The sequence below is a fragment of the Callorhinus ursinus genome, unplaced genomic scaffold (assembly GCF_003265705.2).
Source record: "Callorhinus ursinus isolate GAN/ISIS: 27379988/994484 unplaced genomic scaffold, GSC_fseal_2.0 scaffold6, whole genome shotgun sequence".
Lineage (NCBI taxonomy): Eukaryota > Metazoa > Chordata > Mammalia > Carnivora > Otariidae > Callorhinus > Callorhinus ursinus.
The window spans coordinates 2,251,316-2,279,191 of NW_027397068.1; the positions used below are offsets into that span (position 1 = coordinate 2,251,316).

At 34.9% G+C, this 27,876-nt stretch overlaps 1 protein-coding gene and 1 pseudogene across 3 annotated transcripts in view; both read right to left on the reverse strand.

Annotated features, from left to right (window-relative positions):
* The window catches only part of PHIP (PHIP subunit of CUL4-Ring ligase complex), a 134,734-nt gene that overhangs the window by 90,543 nt on the left and 16,315 nt on the right, over nt 1-27,876 (reverse strand). For all 3 annotated transcript variants that reach the window (XM_025858872.2, XM_025858481.2, XM_025858473.2), the window contains exon 7: nt 9,159-9,319. In XM_025858872.2, coding sequence (XP_025714657.1) covers nt 9,159-9,319 — 161 coding nt within the window. The remainder of the gene's footprint in view (nt 1-9,158; nt 9,320-27,876) is intronic.
* LOC141372952 (high mobility group protein B1 pseudogene) lies at nt 1,418-5,509 on the reverse strand (annotated as a pseudogene).

Consider the following 27,876-nt stretch of genomic DNA (forward strand, 5'->3'; position numbering starts at 1 on the left):
CAGAAAACTACATACGTGTGGAAACAGTACAGCAGGTTACTTCTATAATTCTCTACTTCCTTAAAAGGAAAAAGATCAATAAACCTTTCCCTGATAAGAAAGAGAAGCATCAATTGTATAGACCAACTAAAGATTACTACTTTGAAATAAAAAAAGAAATTATGTGATATTTAGACCTATAATATCGTGGAGAATCTGGCATTCCTTGGCAGAAATCAACCAGGAGAATTCTAATTTTTCTTGATCCTACTACACAGATTTGAGTCAGATTTCACTCCTGATGTCTTTAGAACAAACAGAATTAAATGTTGAAAACATCATGTATCATTTTCTTATTCAAGCTAAAAAGCAGCTTGCTCTTCAAGCAGCTAAAGTGTGCTTATAATTTAAATTTAGTTCAATGTTTTTTTCAAAAAGAGGCCACAGATTTTCTTTCTTACCAATCTATCAGACCTCTGTTTCATTTTCCTTACAAATTACCCTAAACTTCAGTGTCAATCATTTCAACACATGCCCAATTTTCTCACTCTTACCCACTAAACCACCAATGACTAACCTGTATCAAAGTAATTATCACTTGCACTGATCCTGCTCCCAGGATACCAAGTACTATCACGGAAAAAGAGGATATGCATACTAAATCTGCAACATTGCAAATCTGTGATCCCTCAATTTATTTGGGAGGCTAAGGCTAACTAGTCCCTATTCATCACTCTTTTCCTGCTACGAGGGTTTATCAAGTACCTCTAGGACCCAGTTCTGTTCCTTAACCAAGGCTCTTACCAGATAAAATACTTCGCAGTGAAAGGTAGAATCTGTTCATGGTGAACCTACTTACCTATCCTTCTAAATAGGCCAAAATACACTGCTCTTTATACAACCCATCTTCATCTACTTAGAAATTCTATCTATCCTCCTTAAAGACCTTTGTGTATCAAGTTTACTGTTCCAGCTCCTTCCCCTTGACCCAGTTTTTCACAAATTTATCTTCCTATAAATTACTATATACTCTTGCTCTTCTTTTCATTACCAAACTTACTGAATACTCACTATACCTCTCATGCACTTTTTTAAAGATTATTTATTTGACAGAGAGAGAGAGAGAGAGAGAGAGAGAAAGAGAGAGCAAGAGAGCCAGAGTGCACGTGCACAAGCTGGGAGAGCGGCAGGCAGAGGGAGAAGTAAGCTCCCAGGGGCCCAAAGCAGGGCTCAATCCCAGGACCCCAGGATCATGACCTGAGCCGAAGACAGACGCTTAACTGACTGAGCTATCCAGGTGCCCCCCCCAACCACGCACTTTTAAAAAATAATTTTTATTTTCAAACTTACAGAGTTTCAAGAAGAGTACCAATGTCTTCAATATCTCCATGACCCAGATTGATCAGCTATTAAGAATTCACTGCATTTACTCTATCACCACCTTTCTTCCCTTCCTTTCTCCCCATGTAAAACACACATCCATTAATTTTTTTCTGCACTATTTAAGAGCAGGCTGCATACTTGATGCCCCATCATTCTAAATATCCCAGTGTGTACTTCTCCCCAAAAAAGACGTCATCTACATAAGCTGGGAAATCCATATTGATATAACTGCTACCCAACCCACAGACCCTATTCAAATTCTGTCAACTACCTTGACAATGTTTCCTTTTCCTTTTTGGCCCAGGATTCCATATAGCAACACATGTTATATTTTAAAGTGTCTCTTCAGTCTCCCTCAATATGGAATATTTCCTCAGGCTTTGATTTTGTGTCCTCAGAAATTTATAAATACAGACCTTAAGTTCTGTAGGATGACCCCAAGCCTCAGTCCATTTACTGTTTCTTCATGACCAGACCTAAATCATATTGTCTCAGTAGGAATCCCACCAGATGTATTTTTCAACGCACCACTTGACAGGACACACTATGTCAACTCATTTCACCACTAGTGAAGTTAATTTTATCATGTGTTTCCACAGTTTCTCCCCTATAAAGTTGCAATTCCCCCCTTTTAATATCTTGTGGGAACATATTGCAAGATTAGGCCAAGATCTTCAAACAAGATCCTCTACCAGTCTTAGCCTCCATTGATGGCGTACAAATGAATCAACCACCACTATGATGGTTGCCAAATCATCATTCTTTCTACAATTATCAGTTGACATTCAACAGTAAAGAAGAGTTTTTCCTCCTTTCTCACTTACTTACTGATTTACTTTATCAGTACATACTCTTGGGTTCCTATTTTAGTCAATGGTAATAAGACAGTCAAGGTCTCTGTCTATCCTAATGAAACTTACTTAGAAGATATCACAAAACCCCAATTCTATCTTACCTTTTTTTAATTAAAAAAATTATATTTACTTAGAAGCATTCACAGTGTCAACAATACAGCTGTAACTTTTTTTTTCTTTTTGCAATTACAGAGAGGTATTCCATTAATAAAACAATTATTTCCTATTAGCTGCACTAGAGACAACTGAAGATGACAAAACTGCCATCCCCACACAAAACTAGTTTCTCCTGTGCACCAACAAGAACCTGCTTTAAATTTCCATGCCAATTTATAACCCTCATACTGTATACCAGGCAAAGTTAGTGGCTACTGGAAATACCACCAGGACAGGGCTATACATTTGGTAGTGTGTAAACTATACAAAAACAGACAACCGACAATTTAAAAACAAATTTTACACAGCCTACATTTTCAATTTTTTTTTTAAAGGAATGAGTTGTGTACAGGAAGGTTAAATGCTTAACAGGTAAGAAAAAAATCCCTGCCCTACTCATCCTTTTCCTCTTCCTCCTCTTCCTGCTTTTTCTTGCTCTTCTCAGCCTTGATGACTCCTTTTTTTTTTCTCAGCCTTGATGACTCCTTCCCACCCCGCCCCCTGCATCAGGCCTTCCTTTAGTTCAGTATACAGCAATATCCTCTTTGTATTTTTCTTTCAGCTTAACAGCCTTCTTTTCATAAGGTTGCTTGTCATCCACAGCAGTGTTGTTCCATGTCTCTCCCAGTTTATTTGCAACCTCACCAATGGATAGGCCAGGATGTTCTCTTTTGATTTGGGGGTGATACTCAGAGTAAAACAAGAAAAAGCCTGAAGGAGGTCTTTTGGGTGCACTGAGATCCTTGGACTTTTTTGTTTCCCCTTTAGGAGGGATATAAGTTTTCATTTCTCTTTCATAATGAGCCCTATGCACCTTTGCCATGTCTTCTGATATTTTTTTCTGCTTGGCAGACATAGTCTTCTGCCTCCCTGAGGAATAGCTGACTGAAGCATCTGGGTGCTTTTTCTTGTGCTCCTCCCAGCGAGTTTGCAAAAAGAACATATATGATGACATTTTGTCTCTCAGCTTCTTAGGAGCTCCTCTGCCCATGTTTAATTACTCTCCTCAGTGAGGCAAAGAGTCACCCAGTGCCCGTCTGGCTCTCACTGCCCAAGCGCGGTCACTCACAAAAGGCAAATTTTAAAAAATAATAATTTCAGACAGTGACACATATTGTAAGAAAACTATGGTAAAGTGTCTAAATGGGATAAACAATGGTGGAGTATGGGAAGGGAAGGTAGTCAGGAAAAAAATCCCTAAGAAAGCAGTGCTTCAACAAAGGACTGCTAATAAAGGAATCAGCCAGGGGCATATTTTGGAAAAGATAATTCCATGCTAAGGGAATAGCTACTACAAAGGCTCCAAAGCCATAAATGAAGCTTTGCAAGTTTGAAGTACAGAAAGGACCACTGTAAAAGAAGCATACAAGAAGAAGGGAATTTGTCTTATAGACATATGTATATATCTCCCCTAATAGAAGATTCTAAGTTTCTTGCAAGAGAGAACATTATTCATTTTTATCTAATTGGTTGATTCATTCATTTGTTGTACCCCTAATGTATGCAGTAGATACTGTGAGGCATTACAGACTGAAAAAGGTTCAAGAAAAAAAAGTCTCTGTTATTAAGAAGTTCACAACTTAAAAGAGAGACATCTAAACAAATTCACTGCAACATAAAAGGAAGATACAATATAACAGAAGTATGACGCTCAATGATAGTACTCTACTTCAGAAAAGTCTTTTTTTTTTTTTAATTGTCAAGCTTTTTGAAAGAGTAGTCTGCATTAAGTCTCTTCCATTTTTCAACTCCCAATCCCTCCTCAGTACATTGTAATCTCCTAACCCTAACACCAAAATAAAAGTTTTTTGTCAATGTCATTAATGGCCTTGACAAGTCCAAAAAATGCCTTTCAGTTCTCATTTACTTTAGGTTTACATCTTTTATAAAATACTGATCCTTTGTCTTTTAAGACACCATTTTATTTTTCTCTGGCCTCTTAAGCAGCTCAGTCTCAATTACTGACTCCTCTCCTTTTCTTTCACCTGTTTTAAAAGTCTGTCACCCACATATGAGGTAATACAACAATTTCCATATTCCATGATTCCCAAGCTGAATCTTCTAGCCTTAATTTTTTCCTGAGCTCCCAATGCCTCTTGAATGTTTCTACTTGGCTACAGAGATAACAATCTCAAATTTAATATGTCCGCCGTAACGTCTGCCGTAACAAATTTCTCTCCTTAAATCCCTACACCACAGTAAATGACAGGGCTTTCTAACCAGTCACACAGTTTAAAAACATGTGATCCCATACTCTTCTTTCTCAATTCTTCCCTACATTCAAATGAAAATCTTAAATCCTAGAGATTCTATTTTTAATCTATTAATTCCATCCCTACTTTCACTATGACTCTGTTCAAGTCATCATGATTTCTTTCATGGATCACTGACAGAACCTTTTCGCCAATTCCTCTATATATAGACTTAGTTTCAATCCATCCTTAACAATAATGCCAAAGGGATTGTTAAAAAGAGAAATTATACTCACTCTTCTGTCTAAATTTGTCATTTTCTCTCCATTGCCTTCAGGAAAGAAACCCACTCCCCCTCATACATCAACAAAAGGATCTTGATGATTTTGTCCCCCACTAATATCTCTAGCTCTTGCTTAAATGATTATCCTTATTTATTCTCTGTCATATCTAATAATATACAACTGCATGTTATATTCTTCCAAGGTTTATAAATGCCTTTTCCTAAGTCTGCAATATCCAGCTAAACTCAGCTGAGGTGTCAGTTCTAGTAAGTTTCCCTTACCATCTCCTACAACACACTGAATTAAGACACTTCTATGATACTTCAGTATTTCATTAGCCTCATTCAAGCTTCTTATCAGTTGTAGCAATACTGTCTGTTGATAATCTGTGAACTCTCCAGGGACAGATACTTTGTCTTTCATTTCTAGATCCTAAGTGCTAGAAGAGTGACTAGTTATAACTTAGAGCATTTATGGAAATATTGTATGTTCTTTTGCCTTAATTTGAAAAGAGAGACACATTTTTTTTTTCCCTGTAAAGGGGCAGTGGCGCCTGGGTGGCTCAGCCGGTTGGGCGTCTGACTCTTGATTTCCACTCGGGTCATGATCTCAGGATCATGGGATTGAAACCTGTGCCAGGTTCTGCGCTCAGTGGGGAGTCTCCATGAAATTCTCTCTCTCCCTCTGCCCCTCCCCTCCACTCACTAACTCTCAAATAAATAAATCTTTTAAAAAGTGTGGGGGATCTTTTTATATGGCTCTCAATATACTTTTTTTTGTATTATGAGTGAACGGCTTCCTCCTGACAGAATTCATTAACTCTGCTTTTCTTTGGTAAATATTATTTGAGGCAGTGATTCTAAAATCAAGTAAAAAAATTTTAAAAACTGAGAGAGAACTAGGAAGCAAGTCTGACTCAGTAATTATGCTATCTCCTCCCTGGATTCTTCTCATTATTCTACTGGGAAAAATCCATTAAAATATTCTAGTACAAAATATTTGTCAATTGTCCTAATATAGAATTTCACTTATCAATTACAATGACTTCATTTTGGATCCTGTATAGAATTTGTAAATAAGATTTTAGTTGAGTAAGAAACAAGATGGATAAAATTTATTTAAATCTATATAATCTACAGCAGGAGGTAAAACTTAGTGACTGCTTACTGCAGATTTTGATCTATACTAATTACACGCATTATTTCATTCATGTAGTCATACAAAAATCTTGTGGGGTTGGTACTATTATTATTTCCCTTCCCCCCCTCTTTTAAGAGATGAAAAAACTGGAGACTAAAGTGGTGAGGTAATGTGTCCAAACTGCACTGCTAGGAAGTGATAAGGCTGTGAGCTGAACCTAAGAGCCACCTAATGCCAAAGCTGATGCTCTTAAACACAGTGCTATCCATACTGCCTCTAGCTATGTCTACTCAGAAAGGACTCAAGAGAATCTGTCCCTTGAACAAAAACTTGCAAATACATCTACACAAGAACGTTAGGAATGTGAAAGGTCTTAAGATACCACATACATAAAAAGGAAAAACTAGTTGGTCTATTACTGAACTGTTATTCCAATAAATATCAACAATGTGCTCTCTCACAGGAATCGCTCATTAGTCAATCATGATCTACTATCCTAAAGTTTTATCCCATCAGTTTTCAAGACTGATTTTCAAAACATTAGTCAGTGGCTAGTGTGTTTCCAGTGGAATGAAGGAACACCCAGCAGCCACCCCACTTCATGAAGTTAATATGAACAGTGAACACATAGGTATCCTATTGCTACTTGAGATAACCATAAAAATACAAGGAAATCTTAAATAACACTACTTTTCATATCTATGCATTTCTTATTACATGGTAACATTTTGGAATCTACAACTGCAAATCAGCAGTAAAAAATTACAAATAAGACTATGAGTTTGGCCCAATTAGAAAATAATATCGTATACATAAAACCTAAACAATTTTAGACTCTCATAAGACCCATATAAAATAATATGGAAATAATTTTCTTCTCTTTAAGTATGTGTCTTCAACTAAAGAAAAATATTCAGAAAACAGCTTCTTCTTCACATGTCATTCCTTTTCCCCAAATCAAGTATTTTTTTTTTAAAGATTTTATTTATTTATTTGAGAGAGAGAGCATGAGAGAGAGAGAGAGCACATGAGAGGGGTAGGATCAGAGGGAGAAGCAGACTCCCCGCTGAGCAGGGAGCCCAATGTGGGACTCGATCCTGGGACTCCAGGATCATGACCTGAGCCGAAGGCAGTCACCCAACCAACTGAGCCACCCAGGTGCCCCCAAATCAAATATTTTTAAAAGTAGGAATTAACTGTCTAGAACAGGGGCTGCATGCAGATTTTTTTCTGTACTGGGCCAGTAATTATCTTAGACTTTGCAGTCATAAATACTCACATGTGCCAGTCTCTGTCATAATTATGCAACTCTGCCGTTTGGTAGCGCAAAAGCAACCATAGGCAATACATACGTAAACAACTAAGCATGCCTTTGTTTGAATAAAATTTTATTTACAAAAACAGGCTGAAGGCTGGCTTTGACCCACAGTACTTTGCTATCCCCTGGTTCAAAGTGCTGCTCTTCCAACTCCTTACCTACCACTCTACCTAAACTCAGGAGATAGCAACAGCACATTATTTCACTGCATTTTCCCTCAAAAAAAAATTCTAGGAGATTATGTATCTAATTCAAATCAAAACACACGTAATGCTTCATAAAGTACAAGAAACAAATCCTTACCATCCTATCATTTTTTTTTCTTTTTGTTTTTTAAAGATTTTATTTATTTGACAGAGAGAGACACAGCAAGAGAGGGAACACAAGCAGGGGGAGTGGGAGAGGGAGAAGCAGACTCCTGCTGAGCAGGGAGCCCAATGTAGGGCTTGATCCCAAGACCCTGGGATCATGACCTGAGCCGAAGGCAGACACTTAACGACTGAGCCACCCAGGTGCCCCCATCCTATCATTTTTAAAGAAAGAATCCCCACAAGATACTTTATTAACATCAAAAATTAAGTAAGTTATATATTTTTATAATCTCAATGCAAAGCCATAACTTTATACTCACCAAAATGAAGTACAAACACAATGTAATACTTTCTTCTTGTTATTTCAGTTTATTACTATTTTTGAAAGATTCTTTTAAACATTACAAATACCAAATTTACTTTGTTTTGAGAACTGAATTTAAATATTGGTATACTGAACCTGAAAAAGCTAAATGTAATTTTCCATTACCATTTGAAAACAAATTACTGTTAGAGATATATCAAGCACTTTAGCAAATACATAGCTATCTGTTCTCCACTCTGAAAATCATGACCAATCAGAGAATTTCACTTTTATTTTTGCTTCACAGAGAACAATGGAGATAAAAGAGAAGGTGAAAGAGGAGAATACTAATCTAAGAAATGATCTGCAAATGCCTGAGTGGATTAGAGCCAAAAGATATGTATGGAAATCCTTTCCCACATCCTGCTGTTTAAGCTATTTTACAGGTGACTGGGTACAGGGGTAGAGAAGTAGATATAAATAAATCTCAGTTTACAAGCATATTTACTTAAAGGAGGAATCTGTAATTGTACCCAACGTGTAAAATTTGCAGCTGCTCTCCAAAGACAGAGATAGGAATTTCCATTTTAACTTCCATTTCCCAGTGGCTTCTTCAAAGAAAATTAAGGACTTTGTGAATGAATGCATACCTTCAGCCCACAGGGTAGTAATATAAGTACAAGAACTGTATAGTAACTACCACCCTTAGCGTATGTAGTAGTTAATGTACCTAAAAATAAATAGAAATATTTCCAAAAGTAATTTTCTCAGTTAAAGCTGAAAAGCTCTGCTTTTCTCCATCTAACAAGTTAAAAGAAACAACAGCAAATAAGCCCAAAGAGCCTCTTTAAACACAGGATCAAATATACTGAAGAATGAGGTGCTAAGGATAATATAAAAAGATACAATCTCCTCTAATTTGCTTCACACACTTTCGCAGAGCCCCTGGTATGTAATTTAAATTATATGATACTTTTATAAAATGTTAAATGGCATATTTGATATAATGTTAGGAATTACACTTATCCATAATGCAGCACTATCATATAGCTGCGCCTATACTACATGTCCTTTAGGAACTTTCCAAACTTCAAATAAAATCTTTGATCATAGTAAGCTGAATTACCTGAATATCCAGTCTTTCATTAGAAGAAAAAAAACTGTTTAAAGTTCAACTATAAGCAATGTTTCTTCAATGCCATATATGAATTAAGATAATACTTCAAAATATACTTACAGTAAATATCCGTCTGCCAGTTCGATCAAAAGTTACACAGTACACAGATGACAAGTGTCCAAGAATTCGTTTATGCATTTTCATGTGCTGATATACTGCCGTTGGAACAAGTCGTTCAAGCCTGTATTTCCCATTCAGCTTCCGTGAAAACAAAGTATCCGCTACCAAGAGAAATGGGGGAAATGAGTACAATTCAGAAATTAATTTTAATTATCATCTTTTAAGAATTCACATATTCCAACTTCTCAAATGTTGGTAAAAACAGAGATGCTTTCTAATGTATATGGCTCTGAGTTTTACCGGAATTCAGTTAGGCACTATTAATTTTACAAATAAGCAAAGTCAGTTTATATGACTGTCTAAAGTCACAAAGTAAGTAAAACATGAAACTAGGATTAAAATTTAGGCTTCTTTACTCTTTGGCTAGTACTCCTAAAAAACCAAAAACATTTTATATATTATTTCTTTAAAATGCCCCCATGAGATACATTTTCTGACAAAAGCAGTTAAAACTGGATCCAGCAATTTCTACTTTTCCTCAACCAGCAATTCTTGAACACACTAAATTTGACATGCCAAATAATGTTTTTAAAAAACTCCACAAATGAAGTGAGAGGAATAATTCATTGTATTATTTTAAAAAGTAATTAAACTGGGATCTTGCCCAAAACACCTATATAATGATTCCTTCTCTAGAACCTATTAGCTCTTCTTTGTCAACTCATCCATTTTAACCATCTTTCAAGATATGACTGAAATTTATCTTCTGTCCAGAGCCTGATGTGCTGACTTCAGCCCAAATTGTTCTCTTCTATCTGAATTACCACTGTACATATTTTCTATTCTGATAATTACAGACAAAGAAGGTGCTCAATAAATATATGCTGACTGATCTGCAGGCTCATTATTCACTTACAGATTCCTTTTAATATACTTTTTAAAATTACTTTTAAAATAAGGCTTTTTTCTGGCTGTGACTGCCATCTACTTTGCATAGTAAGCACTGCAGCTTCTCACTTGAATTTAGTTCCAAAGAAAATTTATATATACAAAATACTATTTAACCTAGATTTAGAGCCCAGCAATTATGTCCTAAAGTTGATGAAATACAAGTATCTTGGCATAACATAAAAAATCTCAGTATTTATTATTTTATTCATGTACAATAAGTTTTTGGCTCACATTGTATTTAAAAGCAAAAAAAAATCTTGGGGACTTGTGAAGAGAAATGTAGAAAAATGCTCTGCATTACATTTCAAGGAATAATTACATTATATTTACATGTTCTTTTATCAATTATTTTATATTCTAATAGAATATACCTCTTTGCTGTTACCACATAAATTCTAAACTACAATTTATTTTTAACATCTGGGAATATCTGAGATAAGCTTTGACAGTTGTAAATTAGCATATTTAGGCTTAACCTGGTTACACAGTAGCAGCGATTTACTTAGTTTCTAACAGACCTGATACATTCTTCCTTATGCACAGAAATAGCCTGGTAAAAGACATCCTCTGGTGCTTTGGTTCCAAACTGATATAAGAGCAAGAATCACACAAACCCACAGATATCAACTGTCTTGCCAAAGGAGAACTTATCCAAACACTAAGGATCTTATCCAAACACTAAGGATCCATGATATTTCAGACTCACCTGTCTATTCTGTAAGAAATTAAGTGATGACAAATAACACAAATGTTGACAGTGTTACCAAAATGTAGTTAATTCCATCAGAAATTTACAAAATTCTCAAAATGACAAATTTTTTAAGACATTTAATACTGTTCACGTATAAAAATATGATTACTAGAAATAATTACAATACCAAAACTTATTTTAGTGATCAAGTACATGCATATATGTCAAAACTTTTAAATATAAATTCATTATAAAGACCATTTAATAACTGGAGTTGATGAAGTATTTTCTAAGCAAAAAATAAGAAAAAGAGAAATATTGCTGTTTTTAATTTAATTTTATTATTTTTGTTAGTCACCATACAGTACATCATTAGTTTTTGATGTAGTGTTCCATGATTCATTGTTTGCATATAACACCCAGTGCTCCACGCAGAACGTGCCCTCCTTAATACCCATCACCAGGCTAACCCATCCCCCCCCCCCCCTCCCCTCTAGAACCCTCAGTTTGTTTCTCAGAGTCCATAGGCTCTCATGGTTCATCTCTCCCTCCGATTTCCCCCCCGGCCTTTTTCCCTTCCTTCTCCTAATGTCCTCCAAGCTATTCCTTATGTTCCACAAATAAGTGAAACCATATGATAATTGACTTTCTCTGCTTGACTTATTTCACTTAGCATAATCTCCTCCAGTCCCATCCATGTTGATGTAAAAGTTGGTATTCATCCTTTCTGATGGCTGAGTAATATTCCACTGTATATATGGACCACATCTTCTTTATCCATTCATCTCTTGAAGGGCATCTTGGCTGCTCTCTTAAACATAGTTTTTTTCTTTTTTTTTTCTGAGTCTTTCTAAACTGGGTTTAAATCTTTATTTTTATTTTGGGAGTCAACTAAAAAAAAAAAAAGAATATCCCTTTCAAAAAGCTACTTTATAGTCAGCTTTTCAAATAAAACTTTCCAGAAACATTATTTGAAATATATTTATAGTTAAAACTATAACTCTATACTGCCTTTTGTTATGCTTTGCTACCAATTAACTACTGAATATCTATACCATGACTCTATCCTAGCCCAAGTCCTTGACTTCAGACAAATTACAAAGTTGTGTATCATCTACAGAAATAAAAAGATAATCTACAGAACACAGAATGTAGAATTTGCAGGTAATAACATGCTGGACAAACTTGATAAGAGGGAGTTAGAGAGGAAATGTAAGTATGGTTTGATAGTTGAAGTTAACCTGAGGAGGCTGAATTTGTAGGCCCAACCAGACCAAACAGGTAGAGAATTTTTACAAAGGTAGAGAGGAGGATGTTCTAGGACTCTGACTGAAAAATTCTTACTTTCTTTTACTATACCCTTTGCATAATGTCTATCTCCCTTACCAGATCTTAAATACTCTAAGGAAAGAAATTCTCTTACTCATTTTTCCCCCAACTGAGTGTAGAACCTTTTAAACTAAAAAGTATATAAATGAATCTTAGTTAATAAGATACACAAGATGGTTCAATTTAATCTATAGTTTTATGGCAGAAAGGCAAATGGCAATTACTCACTTTCTAAAGAAACTGTTAATAGACTAATTGGATTTTTTCATTAAAAGGAAATATCTCTTGGATTATAGAAACTCCTTAAATTTTATTAAACTAGAACATCAATTTTTAAAATGAGCATGGTTAAACAGATCTAAGGGGTCACAAAGGAGTGAGTTCCTTATAAGACATTATTACAATTTTAACTTTAAATCAAGTAGCATATAGGACTTGGTTTGAAAGTAGTAGCATATCGGACTTGGTTTGAAAGTACATTTATTTTCCTAAGTATGGTGATGAGAAATATTCTTAAATTAAGCCTGCCAAAGCAAATTTCTATCTTCTTTCACTTGGCAAATTCTTTCTTACTCTCTAAGGCCAGTTAAAATGTCATCTCTGCTAATAAGACTGTAGTGAATTTCAGAAGAAACCTAACCAGTTACCTTGTAACATCACTCCTGTGCTCAAAACTACAATGTTCTTCATTTCATTCAGAATAAATACCAAATTCCTTACACATCAAGCCTACCAAGACCATGCATAATCTTGTCTCTCATCACCTCTCTGAATTCACTTGCTACTTGAGACCCTTTACTCAGTCTTCTCCAGTCACTCTTATCTCCCACCATTCTCCCCACACAGGAGGAATGTTCCTAATGTCAGGTCTCTACACTGGCTGTTTCCTTTGGCTAGAATACTCTCCCCACATATAGCTAATTACTTGATCTTCTCCCAAGTCTTTTCTCAGATTTCCGTCACTTCTCAGTGAAGCCTAAACTGATCAGTTCATTGAAAATTGCAACTCATTTCCTACCACCACCTGTAACTCCTGGCTCCCCTTTATTTAGCTATTTGTTCTTTTCCCATCACTTATCAACTAATGCTATACATTTATTTGTTCATATGTTCACTGTTTATTTCCTGCCCACCCACCCCCAAATTATATAATAAGCTCCATATGTACCAGATTTTGTCTTTTTTGTTCTTATATTACCTAAAAGCTGACAATGATGGCTGGCACTCAGTAGATGATCAGTATGTATTTGGGGAATTTCATGAATAAATTACACAGATAATAAACAATTCGGTTTAAGGAATAAAACAAAAATGGAGAATTTATCAAACAGATTATATATCCAGAATCTCCCTAAATAGTTCATTTCAACCGCTCTGCTAAATAGATTTAATCTGGAGGGAAAGAGAAAAGTGAACATATTTTACTCAATTTCCTAGTAAACAGAACAGTAAATAAAATAAACATTCCAGAAATCACTTTTATCCATTTGAAATCAGTCTCTTTAAAATATCAAGAGGGGTGCCTGGGTGCCTCAGTCGGTTAAGTGACCGACTCTTGATTTTTGGCTCAGGTCATGATCTCCAGGTTAAGGAGTGAGCCAGCGCTCAACACGGAGTGTGCTTGTCCCCCTCCCTCTGTTCCTCCCCCACTCGCGCGTATGTGCTCTCTCTCTCAAATAAATAAAATCTTTAAAAAAGTGAAAATAAATAAAATTTGAAGAGAGAAAAGGAACAAAATGATGAAAACTGTTATCTGTAGCAAATCATTCAAAACGGTCTTTGAAACTTGTGTTCAAACCCGATACTGTGGGGACTATATGCACAAGTCTACAGAATTATTAGAGATAAAGAAAAGGCCCACAATTTCTTAATGTTAGATATAACTACATACATATCTAACCAGTGGATTCATATCCATTACTTCTCTAGGTATAAGGACGATAAATCAAATCCCCCCCAAGTTACTTTTCCCCAGTTTATACTTATTTTTCAAGAATTGATTCTTTTTTCTAATCATAACACCAATTAATGTGTACTCGGTAGGAAATAACATAAATGAAAGAAGAAAAATCCATAATTCTATCAGTCACTTTCAAAATTGTACAAAGATTTCCCTCATAAACAGCATTTTAACAGCTATGCTGTATTCCTTAATGAAATAAGAGTTAGCCTCTAAGTTTGACAGACTTGTGTTCAAATCCGATACTGTGGGGACTTTAAGCAAGTTTCTCTTTCTCTCTAGACTTTAATTTCTCTAGTTCTATTTTTTTTTTAAAGATTTTATTTATTTATTAGAGAGAGCACAAGCTGGGGGGGGGCAGAGGGAAGGGCAGACTCCCCGCTGAGGAGGGAGCCTGATGCGGGACTTGATCCCAGTACCCTGAGATTATGACCTGGGCTGAAGGCCGACGCTTAACTGACTGAGCCACCCAGGCGCCCCTAGTTATATTTCTCGAAACATTTTCCACAATATACTCAACTTTCATATTAATGCTGTTCTTTGACAGCTCACAATTTCACAAAGTTTAGTCAATTTCCTCAATATTTTTCCTTTTTAAAATAACTTGTTTTACTGATTTAATATGAAGAGTCCTAACCAGCCACAGTACAATAAATATCCACTTACATTTTCTTTTACTTCCCTGTGGCTTAAAGTTCTCACTTACCTCCTTAATTTATCTGGAGTTTTAGTATATATTGGGGTGAATCTCTAAAGATATTTTTTCTCTCCCAAGTAACCATTTGTTCCAGACTTTTCATTTACTAATCCTTCTCTATCCCATTAAATTGTGATTAAATTATCTTATGTATTTCTGTTTTAGATCACTGACCTCATGTCTATTTATATGCCAGTACCAAAATTTTAATTTTATAACTAATGATGTTTCAATATTTATCTGGCTATTCTTCATCATTATGTGTCTATTTTTAAATAGTCTCAGTCTTCATTATTATCTACTTTGAGGATCACTGAGAAGTTAAAAAAATAAATTTTTTAGAAATGTAAGGTTAATTTCATTCACTTATAAAAACTGACATCTTTCTATCTAGGAACATGATGCTTTCTTCCTACAGCTAGGACCAAGTTTTCAATACAGATGATTTTAGAAAAAGATAAATATAACCAAAGTTACATTAGTTTTCCTCACTATACAAATCTGTACCATCTGAACCAACTTCATGGGAAATCTGTATACAAACCTGTACTACCTGAACCAAGTTTTTTAAGGAAAAAATGGGTAGCTGCGAGGAAAGAGCATCTGCAATAACCTCAGTAGATATAATTTTGAGGACACGGAAAAATACATGATAAAATCTCTACAAACAAAAAAGAACTAAAGCAGAAATACTATCACTTCCCTCAAAATGTTTAGAATTTGTTCTCCTTCTGCTAAGCACTTCATAAAATGGACAAGAATATGTGCTGCAATCGCAATAATTATCCAAGATCAAAATTAACCACTGCTAAAAAAGATGAGTTGGAAAAAAAATATAAATTACTACGAATTAACAAAAATGCAGAGGTTTTTTGTTTGGTTTTTAAATGCTATACAATGTGGACTCCAGGGAAGGAAAGCCGTCTTCCCTTAACAATCTAACCTGGAAGGCCCCAGAACTAGTGTTTGCAACTTCTGCCAGCTCATGAAAGTAGAGCCCTGCTGGTGGCATAATGAATATAAGGAGAAGCATGTGGCTGTAGATTCCAAAACCCAAAAAATTAATTATGTGTGACAACAGAAAGAGTAGATTAAGAAGCAAGGACAATGTAACTCAGCAGGTATCTCAGTATAACTTGGGCCCTTATACAGAAAAAGAGGTACTCAGATTTAAAAAGTCAGAGTATTTAAGATTATTTTAACTGATTTTTGTTAAAATCATTTTATACTATATTTTGACTAATTCTATTCTGTAATTCTGGTTAACAAAAAAACCTTGGAAAGCTCCCAGAGTTTCTGTAAATAAAATGCAAAAGTAGTTATAATTCATAATTAACCACCACAAAAACAGTTCCTAAATTAAAGTAGAAAAGAGTAAATTCTGGGTAATCAGTACCTAGATTTCATTTTAATCTCCATGATCTGTGTTAATAAAGGCTTTCTAAATGTAAAATTAATAACTCATAACTATAAAGCAAGAGTTTGGAAATGTATAAAACTAAACTTGAGTGAAATACAAAACTGGTAATAAAAATGTAAGCAAGACCACATGAAAACAAATTCCAAACTGCTTTATTGCTTGACGATAATTAGTTTTCCGAACACAATAATGCCAGATTCACGACCAGGCATTCAAAGGGCAATTTCTACAGAAATGACCTTCCAAGTTCATCTCAAGTCCAAAAAGTTGCCTACATGTGGTGTTGGTGATTTCAAATTTTCCATTAGATAAATGTATTGTGCAGTATAAGGTATTTGCTAAGGCATAAAATTACATAAAATTTTATTCATTTTAAAGAACCACATAAATGTTCTAATGAAAAGCTATGGGGTCACAAAAAATAGCCATATAAATTTCTAAAAGAGAAGTTATGCTAAAGCCAGGAATCAAATACCTTGAGAAAAAGGTATTTGGAAAGGAAAAGTATGAAGAGGAAAAAGACACCAGGGCTTATAGCTAGAGAAGGTCTTACTAGAAAGACTTCAAGAATCCAATGATAGAAAAAGTCTTAACTGCTTCAAATAACAATGTAGGTAAGTGTCAAAATACCACACAATACCTAATTCAGTGAGAAAAATGACTATTGAACACTATTATGCTGTGTAGCAGGTTTGAAAAATAATGGCTAATATTACTGAATGCTTTAGTACATGCCAGGGACTTTATATATATATTCTCATTTAGTTTCACCCATCTTTTAAGGTAGGTACTACTATTATCCCCAATAAGGGGATATTCCTTACCACTTAGGAAAATGAAAGACAAAATGTAACTTTCCCAGAGGTGAAGCCCAAGGGTTGAATTCAGGCAGTCTGATCCCAAAAAGTACACTCTTACTAGGTAGACAGATATTAGAAAAAAAGACTGAAAGAAATTATGCCAAAGTATTAATAGCAGATAACCAGAGAGACTAACTGATTTTTGAGCTGTTCTCTGTTTTCCAAGTTTTCTCTACTGAGCATCTATTCATTCTGCTTAATTTTTTAATTAAATAAAATATAGCTCAGTCTATCTGAAGGAACTCAAAAGAGCAATATGAAAAATCTAAACTGTCTAAAGAGATTAACTTAAATTCAAAGACTGAGAAAAACAAGCCCAGGAATAAAGACGCAAGGAATTTAAATTTATTTAATCATAAAAGAAACCCTCAAGACTAAGTATATTGCCAATCTGACAATGGATTGAATGATAACCTACAAAGAATTCACATCTGATTTGGTTCAAAAGCCGTAAAATAATACAAAGTGCCATCGATTTTGTTTATAAGTTTTGCTTCTAAAAGCTATCCCATTAAATTTTTAAAGTAAAAGAAATATATCAAAGATCGTGTAGGTTCAATTTTATTTGGGAAGGAATCGCATAAGAAAGAATTTTTAACATTTAACTTACTATAGAGACACAATTGAAAAGCTTGCTGCAATAATTCTCCTGAGGTTACTAACATACACATGAGTAGGAATTAACAACCAAATATTCATAATTTGCGGGCCAGAGATAACATGGCAAATAATTCAACACAGACTGGTTTATTTCTACACCATCATCAGGTCTTTATGTCATCTTGTACCAATAACTAGCAACCAACCACCACAAGAACAAGACAAATAAATGACCATTACTATAATGAACAAAATTCCCAACTTTAGTTAAAGTAGCAGGGGGTGGCAACATTAGAAGGATAATCTTGTGAACAGGTTTTGTCCACAAAAAAGAGGGAAGGCAAGAGAGAACAGAAAAGGGAAATAATCACCCGAGCAACATAGCACCCATGAGAGCTTCTCTCTTTATTTTACCATTGTAACTAAAATAATTAGAATGCACAGTAACTACCTTCCAAATCTCTACACAGTCAATTTGGTGTTTAGTTGTACCTCTTGTATGAAAGACATCATGTTTTTAAGATTTAGTGGATATTACGAAGATAAGTAAGATCTAAAAAGGAGAACTCAAATACTGAAATAAAATACAGAAAGTAAAGAGATGATTCCAAGAGTTAAAGCAAAAAATCTCATGAACCAAGTATGTAACAAGCACATATTAAACAAACCCCAAAACACAGACATCATAATTACTAGGACTGTAATTTACTAGAATTGTAAAATTACTTGATTTGTATTATTCTTCCTCCTCTTTTCTTTCTTGGAAACTATACTTCAATCAGAAAATAATACAATGGTACAATATTATCAGTTTTAAATATTTTAAAAATGTTTTTATAATAATTTTAATAAAAATTCATTCTTTAAAAGTTATGTAGTTTTATGCCAAACATTTTAATCATTCAATTTTAACAAATTTTAACAAATTTAACAAATTTTAAATCAACACAAACATTTATACAGCACCTACATGGGGCAATGAACTAAGGGATGTAACAAAGAAAAAGAAAAGACACAGTACTTACCCTCATGGAGACTGCAGTCTTGCAGGGAAGACAGACATGAAACAAGGACTTACAATAAGAAGTGTCAGCTTAAGGGTTCAGAAAAATCTTGAAATATACAGCAGAGGGTCCTAAATATATGGCAGGGGAAGGAGGGACTGGATATCAGCGAGTCAAGCTTTTCTGAAAAAAAAACTAAGACCTGAAAAATGGAACAGCCAAAGAATGTTGGTGGGAAGGGAGCATACTGCAGGTTGAGGCAAGAGCATGTGCAATGGTCTGAGGGTGTAAACACAGTACTCAAGCTACATAAGGAAGCCAGGTATGGCTAGCACACAGAGCACAGAGGGGCAAGAGTGGAGAGAAGAGATGGAAAGGTAGGGGGCAGACTGCAGAGTGCTTTCTAAGCTATGGTCAGGCATTCTGGACTATTTCCCCAAAACAGTAAGTTGAAGGTTTTTAAGGAGAAAGAAATGGGAATAATATTAAGATTTGCTTTGGGATAGACAACTGCAGTTTTATCTCTTTACCACAATGAGAGCAGATCAGAAGGGATATGACTAAAAGCAAAGGCCGATTTTGCAAAAGAAATCAAAGGGTTCAAAAAAAAATTTCATTATAGAAAAAAATTTAATCAGTTTGCCAACAAGATTCTTAAGACTTTCTCAAGGAACTGAATGATTTTCTCTCAAATTATTTATCTAGTAAGAGATAACGAACATACCACGTTTTATTCTTTCTAAAGTTCTCACTCTGAAGCATACTTCCAAGGCTCCTATACCTAAATCAATAAATGAACACAGGTGGTACAAAACTAATGCATAAAGAATTTCACAGAGAAAGCAAAAAGGTGCTAAATAATTGTGACATAAAATTAAATGCATAAGACCAGAAAAAAATAACCAGGGATAACTGAGTTGGTCACTACCTCTCTTAAGGTTCAGTTTCTTCAATAAAGTGAGGGTATCTTGCTATGAAAAGCAAATAAGACAAAATGTTCTGTAAACTCAAAGGTATTATATATACTATATTATATATACCAACATTTATATTGACTGTTCTTAAAGAATCAAATCTTCATGTTATAAAAGTAAATCTTACTGAACACAGGTTTTCTTTTACTTTTTTAAAGACTTTTGTGGGAGATCATTTTTCCCCGTGTCTTCCTTAAGGAACGGAACAAATTGCTGTTGTTTATATAAATATCTACTCAGCCTGATCACGGACTTCCCAGTTTCAAGATGGCTAGGAAGACATTCAATCCTTAACTTCAAAGGTTCCCTGAAGAAATTCAAAATAAAAAGTCAGAGACTTTATGAAGAAAATAAGATAATTTGCTTCACCTATATAGATATGAAATTCAACATCAAACCCAATAAGCAATCTGAAAAAATAGGGGACACAAACTAAAACGGGTAATGAAGGCTAGTGCTTCCTAGTTACTACTGTAACTACTTGCCAGACACATCACAACAGGAGGGCAGGGGGCACAGAGGATATCTCTCATCACAACTATGACCTTAAAAAGAATTCCCTCTCATTATTTGCAAAAGAAAATAAAACACAGCTACAAGAGCAACAATTTGAACTCACCTAAGTAAACTGTCATTCTTCAAAGTGTTTCCCCTTTTTTGGTCAATCATAAATTTGAAATTTAAGCAAAAGAAAATATAAATAATAATTTCTATTTTATATATTTGGTACTTTGGCACCATGAACATTAGCTTTATTTCCCTTAAGACAAAAATGCGATACATCTTAGGAGTCTCTCATAGCTACCTGTTCTTAGAAGACAAAAAAAGGAAGTAGGCTGGGGGAAGGAGGGGAGTAAGAAGAGAATTAAAAAAATAAAGCCACCCTGGGGCGCCTGGGTGGCTCAGTCCTTGGGTGTCTGCCTTTGGCTCAGGTCATGATCCCAGGGTCCTGGGAGCGAGCCGTGCGTTGGGCTCCCTGCTGAGGCTTCTCCCTCCCACAAGTCCCCCTGCTTGTGTTCCCTCTCTTGCTGTGTCTGTCTCTGTCAAATAAATTAAAAAAAAAAAAAGCCTCTGCCAAATGGAAATATATCATTCTGAACTTTTCTTGTCCCATCCCATTCATTAATTACATCAATTATCTATTGCCTCTTCATTTAATATTTACTAATGCTGAGGAATCGGGTCCATAAAGAGCAATGAAATATAATCCATCAACAGATGAATGGATAAAGAAATTGTGGACTATATATATAATAGAATATTATGCAGTGTCAAAAAAATGAAATCTTGCCATTTGCAACAATGTGGATGGAACTAGAGGATATTATGCTAAGCGAAATAAGTCAATCAGAGAAAGACATTATCATATGATCTCACTGATATGTGGAATTTAAGAAACAAGGCAGAGGATCATAGGGGAAGAGAGGAAAAAAATGAAACAAGACGAAACCAGAGAGGGAGATTAATCGTAAGAGACTCTTAATCTCAGGGAACAAACTAAGGGTTGCTGGAGGGGAGGGGGGCAAGAGGGATGGGGTGGCTGGGTGATGGATGCTGTGTACTTTGTAAGACTGATGAATCACAGACCTGTACCCCTGAAACAAATAATACATTATATGTTAAATAAATAAATAAAATCTCTATCCTCCAGGCCCTAACAGTATCATAGAAAAAAACAAAGGTAAATAAAGATCATTCAGGGAACAGATTAAAATATAGAAGCCAAGACCAAAAAATAAAAACCTCAAAATATGGCTAAATCAGAAATGATTAAACAACACAAATTATAAAACTATTAAGACTAGAAAAATGGAAGTAAATGGTAGAAGATGAGTTCTGAAAGAAAAAAATGGTTACTGAGAAAATAGGTCAAAATGAATGAGTTTAAGTGAAGAGCAGTTGCCTAACTAAAGATAAAGTATGGATTGAGTGAGGGCAAAAAAGGCACAAGACTTAACAGAATATTAAGCAAAGGATAAATGAACAGAAAAGAAACCAGATTACAACCTTATAATTTACTGAATTATGTGTCAAATGTTAAATTATATGTTAAATCTTATAGATTTATAATAATATACAATATTTCTAATGCTCATGTAAGAAATACAGTCTTATGAGGAAAAAAATTAACCCTGTAACTTCCAGATCTCAGTCCAGTGCCAAATATGTTAAGAAATTACCAACTGCAGTATAAGTCAAATATTGGAAATGTGGCAAAACATAGCAGTGAAAATAAAAAGCAGTAAGAACCTTCTCTTCAAAAAAGTACTCAAAACAAACAATGAATCATGGAACACTGCATCAAAAACTAATGATGTAATATATGGTGATTAACATAATAAAAAAATTTAAAAAAAAGTACTCAAAATTTATTAGCAAAATAATTCATTAAATGAGAATTATAGGAAGGACAGAAAGTAACATTTATTGTAGTCTACTTTTGTGCCTCACTTTACTATCTTATTTAAGTTTCCAAATTACCAAATATGATAGGTATTATTCCGATTTTAGAAATGAGGAAGCCAAGAAGCTAAAAAATTAAGTAATTTGCCTAAGGCCACACATCTCGACTAAAGCAGACTCAAGATTTATAACCTAATTTTAAATGAATCTTTGCTGCCTTTGTTCATACTGGTTTTCTCAGAGAAAACTATAAATGTAGATGAGATCTAAGACTTCTTTTCATGCATAAGCTTCTTAGTGTCAACTGGATGCTTGTGTAGTAAGTCTGTTTTTCAAGGCAAAGCTGTTTCCTTAACACTCACATATTTTTAAGAATCAGGTTCCCCAGTACTCCTTATCCCCACCCACCAAAACTGCAGCCTTACTACAGAAACAAGTAAAATGACAGAAGCAACAAGTAAAACAAAGGTATGAACTATATAGGCAACACAACAAACAAGATGAGATATGGAAAACCTAGGATATAAGGTTACTTTGCTAATATGGTAAATATAGGAAAAATACAAATAGGCAATTAGCAAAAGATTGCTTTAATATATAACCTTTTCCACAAGATAAACATGCATTCAACGAATCTCCAAATTTAACCTTAAAAACAGCTTTTTTTCTTTTTAAAGATTTTATTTATTTATTTGACAGAGAGAGAGAAAGCACAAGTAAGCAGAGAAGCAGGCAGAGAGAGTGGGAGAAGGAGAAGCAGACTCCCTGCCAAGCAGGGAGTCCGACATGGGGCTCAATCCCAGGACCCTGGAATCACGACCTGAGCTGAAAGCAAGACGCTTAACTGACTGAGCCACCCAGGTGCCCCTAAAAACAGCTTTAATGTACCTAAGTCTCTTCACCCCTGTCATTTATTATTGAACTAGGGTTGTTTATCGTGGGCAAATACAGAGTAAATTAAATAGGCATAATGTGGGTAAGAAGGTTGGAAAAAGGACAATGCCTGAGATTATTTTTTGAAAGTAATATGCCTCATACACGTTCATGTATCTCTTCCATGTATAGAATCTGTATAATGTATATAAATCAGTTAGAAGCTAGTGATAACAGATTGGTGTGATCTTTCTTTTCCCCTCATTAAAGAGGTTCTAGAGGACTGGAAAGCTTCTGAACATTTTCGTTCTCCTGCCCTGAGAATGAAATTCCAGTTCAATTTTCACAATTTACATCAAGGACTAGGAGATACAAAACAGCATTTATAAGCAGACAACAAAATAAGACAGGATAAGAATGCACTGAGATAAGCTCAAGGCTTGGTTCTTAAATTATGCAGGTATGAGTTTTAACATGCTGAGTGTAATGAACTGATAACCCAATTCATTAATAAACCTTAATTTCTTAAAAACCAGTTTTGGGGGGAGGGGCGCCCGGCTGGCTCAGTTGGTTGAATGTCTGCCTTCGACTCAGGTCATGATCTCGGGGTCCTGGGATCGAGCCCCTCAGCAGAGTCAGCTTCTTCCTCTCCCTCTGCCCCTCCCCTTGCTAGTGCACACGCTCTCTCTCAAATAAATTAATAAAATCTTTAAACACACACACACAGTTTCTGGGGTTTGGCCTTAATTCAAAGCCATCCTTGGACCAAGTCTCTCTCTTCTTCCAACCATCTATTCCATTTTTTACTAGCTACCCATTTGTGAACTTTTCTTGTCCCACTCCAGTTCATCAATCACCAACTTCCTCTTCATTTAATATTTACTAATGCTGAGGAGTTGGGTCTATAGAGAGCAATGAAACATAATCTCTATCCTCCAGGCCCTAACAGTGATAAGGAAAAGAAAATAGTAGAAAAGGAAAAGGAAATAAAGAGACACAACTGTGTGACAAAAGCTACAGGAGAGAGAAGTGTAAGTGGACACTGAAATTTTAAAGGATGAATAGATATTCAGAGAACAGACAAAAAGAGACACTGCAGAAAGAAATAAAACATGTACAGAGACAAAGGGATAAAAGAGTTTAGCTGACTGTTAAAAACTGCCAAAGAGTTGTACAAAACTAGCACAGGTACAGGTGAGGAAAAGGTGGGAAAGATGGGAAAAGGTCAGTTTTGTGAGCCACATTACACAGTTAAGACTATTTGAAGTCAGTGATAGAAAGGAGACACAGCATGATCATATATGCATTTTAGAACTTTTAGAGTTCTCAACTGGAGGCAATTTTGCCCCAGGGACATTTGGGAATGTCTGGAGACCTTTTTTGGTGGTCACAATTGTAGGGGGCTGGAGGTGAGGAGTGCTACTAGCATTTACTGGGGCAGGGATGCTGATAAAACACCCTACAACGCACAGGACAGTAGCCTACAACAAAGAATTATCTGGCCCAAAATGTAAATAGAGCTGAAGTTATGAAACCCTGATTTAGAGCTATAACTTACAAAGGGTACTGGAATAAGGCTAGCAGCAAGGGATTAGGTAGTCCATAAATTCTAGGACAGCAGAGGTCATGTTCTTGTTTATCCTGCAACTCCAGATCCTAGCCCAGTGCCAGATATAATACAGATTCTATATTTACTTAGTAAGTGAATGAATGATGTTAGAGCCCCAGGCAAGAAGTACCAAGGCCTAAAATGTGGCTGTTGCAGTGGTAATGAAAAACAGATTCAAGAGACTAGAATAGAATACATATGCCTTATTTACTAAATGAATGTTAAGACATGAATTAAGAAGTCTAACTCCCAGGCTTGGAATAACAAGTTTCAGAGGGTCAGAAATTCTATTTTACACATTTTAAAGTTTCAGACAAATGTGAGATATTCAAATTGAGAAGTACAACAGTTTGCATGTAGTCTGAAAAAAATCTAAGAAAGGAAAATCCAATTTATCACCCCACTCTTCTTAAATGATCCCTCTGAGTTTAAAACAGTAAGTTCAACTTGAAAAATAAACATACCCTAAATGCAGTATGGTAACCTGGATCAGATCCTGGAACAATAAAAGGTAATTAGTGGGAAAATCTGGTGAGATATTAAAAAGGTCTGGTGTTTGGTTAATAATAATGTGCCAATGTGGGCTCTATAGTTTTAAGATTATAAAATTAGGAAAAATTGCGTAGAGGGTATAAAGGAACTGTGAATTGTCTGTGCAACTTTTAGTAAATAATTTCTTAATTCCAAAATTAAGTTTATTTTAAAAAATCTGTATCTCAAATGTGTCAAAATTTAAATATCTGAATCTATAGTATAAACTTCTAAATCTATAGTTTATGAAAAGCTAAAATGTTAAGCTTTTTTTTTTCTTATATCCATTGATACTTGGTAGTACTACACAGACCAAGGAAATAGCAAAGAAAATCTTAAAGGTAGCCAGAGAGAAAACAGCAAAGAGGAATCAACCAAAGATATATATATTTTTTAAAATCTTCTAACCCATACTCTGTGGTAACTTGAAATGACACAATGTATCACCATGCAGGCAAAAAGCTTAACGAAATTTTCTTTCCATTACCACCCTACTCCCAATTTTGTAGCAATGACAAAACATTCAAGACTATCACCAAGGGGAACCGACAAGACATGACACTAACTATGACTATATAAGTAGAGTCGTTTTTGATTAGTCCAGCTTTGCTTTAGTGACTTAAAAAAAATTATATGCAAATACAAAAAAGCAGGTAAAATTGGCTTTCTAATAGTTATTTTTTTAAATATAAATTATGGAACAAATATTTTCCTGAAAATATGAATGGAAGAAAAAAACATTTATCTTAAACCCTAGAAGTGAAATTAAATCTTTCAAAGAGGTACAAAAATGACCTACTTGGTAATTAATTCTGTTACCTAAATACACCAGTTGCATTTCTCTGCTGTGACATAAAACTCAAGATATTTTTTGCCATATTCCCTATATCCATGTCAGCAATACTTACTGATCTGACCATTATGATTTAATACCAATTTTCTTGAGTAGCCAAATGCTACTAGTTAGCTACTAAAAGCTAAACTAAGTTTAGCTTATTGAAAATAAGGCATAGCAAAATGGAGTTAGTCTTGTCTAATGACGCACTAAATGTGTAACCCTGGTCAAGATGCCGAACCTTTCAATGCCTCAATTTCCTTCTCCATAATATAAGAACAGCTCCTCTTACAGACCATTTAAGGTTTTAAAAGAAAAAATAAAGGGAAAATGCCTGGCACACAGTAATTACTCACATAGCAAAAATTAAGAGAAGTTACTGTCAATCATTCTTGTACTTTCATTGGCTACCACAGGGCCACTGGACTGCAGTTTTTCAAGATAGGATGAACTTCTCCCTGTAGGTAAAGCTCCTATAGTATTTTACCTTCCCCTTCTTTAAAGAAAACTGTCCTGCCCCCAGTATAATTTTCTAAGTGCAAACATAAAATATACTCCATAGTGACTCAAATCCTTTCTAATTTTAATAGTTGTTCTTTGTATAAAGAGTGCCTATAGATATCATTATGTAACTAAGACACTCATATGCTGAAAAAAAAATCATCCATGATTGCCTGCCATACAAATATTACACAGGATACCCTTGGAAAGGTCAGAGACAAACCAGAATATGTCACAGAGACAAAAAGATGAAAATCATGAAAGAGAAGGTGATAAAGAAGATTAAGTAAGAAAGTCTAGCATCTGTTCAACTGGGTCCCAAAGGGGAGAGAAAGATGGTATTTTAAAAGATAATGGCTGAGAATTTTCCAATGCCAGTAAAAGACATTACAGATTCAAGAAACCCAGTGGATCTCGAACAAGATAAAAAACAAAAACAAAAACCCACCAACACCAAGACATATCATAAACTGCAGAAAACCAGCAAGAGAGATAACCTTCCAAGCAGCAACAGTTAGGAGATTTAAACCCAAATCTACCAATAATTATATATATAGGATAAAATGCCCTACACAATACAAAGATTGCCATACTGTCTTTTTAAAAAGCCACTTCTATGCTATTTTTAAGAGATATGGAAAATAAAAAGACAAAAAAAGGTTAAAAGTAAAACAACGAGAAAAGGTATACTATATTAAGCAAAAGGCAAAACTGTAATGTTGATGATCAGTATAATAACTATCCAGAAAAAGAAGAAATAGGTAGGATTTGGATAGGTGGAAGGAGAAAAACAATCCTAGACAGGCAAAAGAGTGGGGGTGGGAGAAGAGGCTATGACCAAAATATGAAAGTCTCTGAAAATTAAAAGTTTAGACTGGTGCGAGAGGAAGTATGACACCATTAATATATCTTAACCTCTTTTTACTTGAGCAGAAAAACAACAGAGCAAAGGTAGAATTAAGTAAGATTAATACTACAGTGTTATAAGTATGACCTGGAAGGGAAAGAGGGAGAAGACACTGAAAGCAAGATCAGTTTGGAAGATGGTACAGCAATCCCGGTAGGAGAAGGGCCTGGTAGTAGAAGAGATAAAGGAACGAATCTAGGAGACATTTCAAGAGGAAGACCTATCTGCATCAGTTTTCCTTTGAAATTTTAAAGGCAAAAAAAAGCACCGCTTTATAAAAAAAATAACCAAACTATTTTTGTTTTCCACCATTATAACTAATCTGTAATACAGTACACAGTCGCCCACAAAAATCAATCTAATACATTTTAGGAAACAATTTTTTGTAAAAGTAATGTATCAGTGAGCTAGTTAATTACATTTGGTACAATATGTACAATCCATAATTACACATTATGACTTCTTTACTATTAAGATTACTGACAGAGTAAAATGATAGCTTTTTCCTCTTTGAATGTTAATGCACAGAATATGAAATTTTTAAGTAACTAAAACATTTTTATTTTCAAAAGC